We start from the raw sequence: 4,794 nt of genomic DNA, 5'->3' as shown, positions 1-4,794 counted from the left end.
TAATATTTTATTATAGAACCCCGTTGTGAGGTGAAAGTAGAATCAAGGTAGTGTCAAAAAGAATATTTTTCTTTATAAATGTCATATTTTATTTAAATTATAAAATTGTCACTCTGATTTTTTTTTTCCTTTCCTAAACTAGTAAAGTGTTGTAAAAGACGTGTTCCACAAATTCTTCTGCAGCATAGTACAACTCATTTTTGGTTTTTTTGTGCAAAGGGATCTGCTTGTTCTACGTTAAGCCGACGCATGTTTTGGCTTGTAGCTGCAGATGAGAACGAACCATAACACTCCATGTGCCAAGTTGGGTTCTGCTATATACAAAAGTTCTTGAACGTATCAAAATAAAAATGTAACTCCAGGTCTTCGAAATCCTTATTCTTTTTACTCATTCCCTGACAGAGCAAAACCAGTCCCAGTACCAGAAGGAATTAAAAATGTTAAGTGTTAAGGAGTTAGTTGAATCCAGCAGCGTGAGGTCTGTTCCCTCCAACTACATCAACCTTAAAAGCCCCGAAGATTCCATGGTGTATGAAACAGAGAATATTCCTACCATTGATTTTTCTCAACTCACCTCTTCCAATCCCTTGGAGCGCTCCAAGGCAATCCAACAACTCGGCGATGCATGCCGCGATTGGGGTTTCTTTATGGTATTAGTACATATTTAACCTTAAACCTTGCATATTTTTACTTGTTTACACGTGCATGTCGGAGTTTCTTTTCTCATGCATATATATTGAAACTTTCCTTGTGGTGCTAACTTTGAACTTCTTTATATAGCTAATAAATCACGGTGTTTCGGAGACACTAAGGGAGAAGGTGCTTAGGGCAACGCAGAGCTTCTTTGATCTGAGTGAGGAAGAAAAAAAGAAGTACGCAGGAGAGAAGGTGCTTGATCCAATAAGATATGGGACAAGCTTCAATGTGATGGTGGACAAGGCACTTTTCTGGAGAGATTTTCTCAAATGCCATGTTCACCCTCACCTTAATGTTCCTTCCAAACCCACTGGTTTTAGGTATACAAAAACAATTTCTACATTTTCTTCACCTTATCTTTTTCAAATTTTGAACGGATTTTTCAAATCAAACACCATTCAAGACAAGTAAAGGTTAAAAGAAAAAATACCTCAGATATATATTTTTTTAATACTAATTTTTTTAGGTCTAAAAAATGTCTAATTTTTTTTTAATATTAATTAATTTAAGCCTGTTTCAAAAAATTTTAAAAATGAACTTTAAAATAAACTTATAATAAAATATTTCCTTTTCAATTTTTTTTAGATATAACAAATCTGAATATAAAAGTATTAGAAAATAATAGGAATAATGGTTTGTTTATTGAATATTGTTTGCAGTGAAACTGTGGATGAATACATAAGAAAGAGCAGGGAAGTTGTTGGAGAGTTGCTGAAGGGAATATGTGGAAGCTTGGGCCTGGAAGAAAACTATATACATGAAAGGTTGAATGTAGAATTGGGGGCCCAGATGCTAATTGCCAACTTTTACCCACCATGTCCTAAGCCTGAACTTACGATGGGCCTTCCTGCACATACAGACCATGGGCTTCTGACTATTTTGCTGCAAAACGAGTTTTGTGGGCTTCAAATTCAACACAAGGGCAAGTGGATTCCTGTCAACCCCTTACCCAACTCCTTTCTCGTTAACACTGGAGATCACCTTGAGGTAAAACAAAGTTCACACTTCCTTTTAAGAAAAAGAAAAAGAAGAAACTAAATGTCTTTTTCATAACAGATACATGAGATGAGAGTAATAAATATGATATTTTAAATACATATTGTTTTGGATAAATACAAGGCTTAAATCCTCCCTTGGTCCTAATATTTGTGTGAAAATCTCAGTTCGGTCTTCAAGTTTTGAACGGTCTCAATTGGGTCATAATTTTTGTAAAAATGCACACATTTTATCCCAACCGTTAACTGATCTCAAACGGCGTTAAGTTTAGCTAACGTGGTATTCTGACGTGGTATGCTGACGTGTTGGCTTAATCCCTTCTTGGTCCTCGTATTTGTGTGAAAATCTCAGTTCGGTCCTCAAGTTTTGAATTGTCTCAATTCGGTCATAATTTTTGTAAAAATGCACACATTTTACCCCAATTGTTAACTGATCTCAAACGACATTAAGTTTAGCTGACGTGGTAGCTAGAGGACATGCTGACGTGTATTATTTAATTATATGAATTATTTCTTAAAATAAGCAGTGTTCCACGTGGCACAATGCCTATTATTTAGTTTATTTGAATTAGGGATTTTATTCATTTCTCTGAGAATCAGGGATTTTATACAGATTATCTCGTCGGCTCAAAAAATAAAGTCACCGAAAAACTCACGTAACCAGTGCAATTAGTCTCACAGCCTTTTCTGCAAATGAACCAACTTGGTAACCTATAAGTTCATCACCAACCTTTAAGCTATTTATTCCATTGATAGCAGAAGATAACTATTGCACAGTGAGATCAGTTAGTGATTCGGGTAAAATGTGTGCATTTTTACAAAAATTATGACCCAATTGAGACAGTTCAAAACTTGAGGATCGAACTGAGATTTTCACACAAATAAAGGACCAAGAAGGGATTAAGCCACACGTCAGCTAAACTTAACATCGTTTGAGATCACTTAACTGTTGGGGTAAAATGTGTGCATTTTTACAAATGACACAATTGAGACAGTTCAAAACTTGAGGACCAAACTGAGATTTTCACACAAATATTAGGACCAAGGGAGGGTTTAAGCCTAAATACAAATATCATGGTATTTAATATGCGGATATTGCTACTAGCTAATCATCATTAATAAATTTAAATACCTTTAAAAAAATGTGATCAAAATAAAATTATTACTTTAGAAAATATTAAATTTTGAAAAATGGTTTAAAATTTAATTATATATATATATATATATATATATATTTTATATATAAAAGTAACTCTATTTTTCCTAATATTTGATTATAGAATTTTCCTTGAATCATACTTTATTTTTTTTGGAATTTATATTTTAAAAATTCACTTTTAGGTTTAAATATATTTTTTGTTTATATATTTTTATTACATGTGTTTTGTCCTAAACTAAATACATACATATGTTGTCCATGTATTTTGTGAAAATTAAATAAAACATTCTTTCTAACAAATGATGTAACATTCTTTATAAGATTTAATTGTTTGTTAAGAGGATATTATACTATGACTTTTAATATATATATATATATATATATATATATATATATATATATATATATATATATATATATATATATATATATTTTTTTTTTTTTCTTTCCCGTGGAAAAGAGGATGGATAAGAACTATCCGCAGATAACTCTATAGTCAGGATCTCTTTTCATTTCTAATCAATTAAAATTTATATTTAAAATTTATATGTATGATGATGATCTTAAATTGTCACAAATTTTATCTTATTTAATAATATAATTTAAAATAAAATCATTCAAAGATACTTTTATTTTCCAACTGTTCCTTTCATAGGTAAGATGAGTTTCAAATATTCAGGGAAAAGGTTGATATTGAATTGAGATCAATAAAATTAAACTATGTCAGTTAAGTTGGATGCATAATTAATTGTTAGCACTTATATTCAAAGGCAAAAGACAAAAGAGAGTAGAAATTATTACTATTATTATTATTAGGAAAACCCTAAAGTCATTTGAATTTAAAAACAAATGAATGGATAATCTTTTGTGGTCAGATACTGACTAATGGGAAATACAAGAGCGTCCTTCATCGTGCAGTAGTGAACATAAAAGGCACAAGAATTTCCATTGCCACAGCACACGGTGCTCCGCTTGAGACTATTGTGGGTCCTGCACCAGAGTTTATTGACTGTGATAATCCAGAAGCATACCGTGCCATCAAATATGGAGATTATATACAGTTTCAGCAAAGTCATGAACTCGACAGAAGGTCCTGCTTGGATCGTATTCGGATTTGAATGAAAAATGGTTGCGTAGCATAATTGTCTCAATTATTTTCTGCTTGTGTTTCAACATTTAGTTTCTATTTTAAAACTTATGCACTTGGGATATGATTTATATATGTGTAGGTGAAAATGCATGCTGCACCAACTTGTCCATTGAGTTCAATAAATTTTATATTATTAAGAATATGAAATATATTTTAATTATATTATTATAATATAATTAATATATTTATGTTTGATTTTTTTTCTAAATGTAAAAATAAGATTATTTGATTTCAAAAATGAAGAATTTTTGTCTTCTAATTTTAAAAGTAATTCTAGAAATATTTAATGAAAATGTAAATTTTAATAAAAAAATAATTATAAAATTTATATAAAAAAATAAATTTATACAAAATTACTTCCTTTTAAAAAAACTGAAATTAAATTGAATCAAAATAATAAATATAGGAACTGAATTAAATATATGATATTGGCTTGTGGCATTGAGACATTTGTCTACAACAAAATTAAATTAAGGTTTTTTTTTGGATGATGATCCTCTTCATGAGAATGGTCAAATTCATGCTCTCTTTTGAATTGGAACCTTTCACATGGTAATTTTTATTGTTTTTGCTGTGATGGGACAAAGATGACGCATGTGTGTAGTTTCTGTCTCCGCCAAATGTTTATGTGAATGATCAATGTATGGGGTGACTTACAAAATACACTCTGACGCTCCTCAAGTCAGTTAGAGGTCTAAAGTAATTCAATGATGAATAAAGTGAGTTTAACTCGAAATTAAACTTCTATTTGTAGAGCTTATAAGAATGTAACCAATTAATTTATCTCTTAATGA

The 4,794-nt window shown here is 30.6% G+C and overlaps 1 protein-coding gene across 1 annotated transcript; it reads left to right on the top strand.

Moving 5' to 3' along the window:
• The first annotated feature begins 348 nt into the window (after positions 1-348).
• Positions 349-4,110, top strand: LOC106764121 (protein DMR6-LIKE OXYGENASE 2). Its single transcript, XM_014648349.2, has 4 exons — positions 349-650; positions 781-1,016; positions 1,356-1,683; positions 3,726-4,110. Exons 1-4 carry the CDS (start codon positions 438-440, stop codon positions 3,966-3,968), a joined length of 1,020 nt encoding a protein of 339 aa, XP_014503835.1. The 5' UTR covers positions 349-437; the 3' UTR covers positions 3,969-4,110.
• The last annotated feature ends 684 nt before the right edge of the window (positions 4,111-4,794 follow it).

Source organism: Vigna radiata, chromosome 6, assembly GCF_000741045.1.
Source record: "Vigna radiata var. radiata cultivar VC1973A chromosome 6, Vradiata_ver6, whole genome shotgun sequence".
Taxonomy (NCBI): domain Eukaryota; kingdom Viridiplantae; phylum Streptophyta; class Magnoliopsida; order Fabales; family Fabaceae; genus Vigna; species Vigna radiata.
This window is presented reverse-complemented; position numbering and strand designations above follow the sequence as displayed.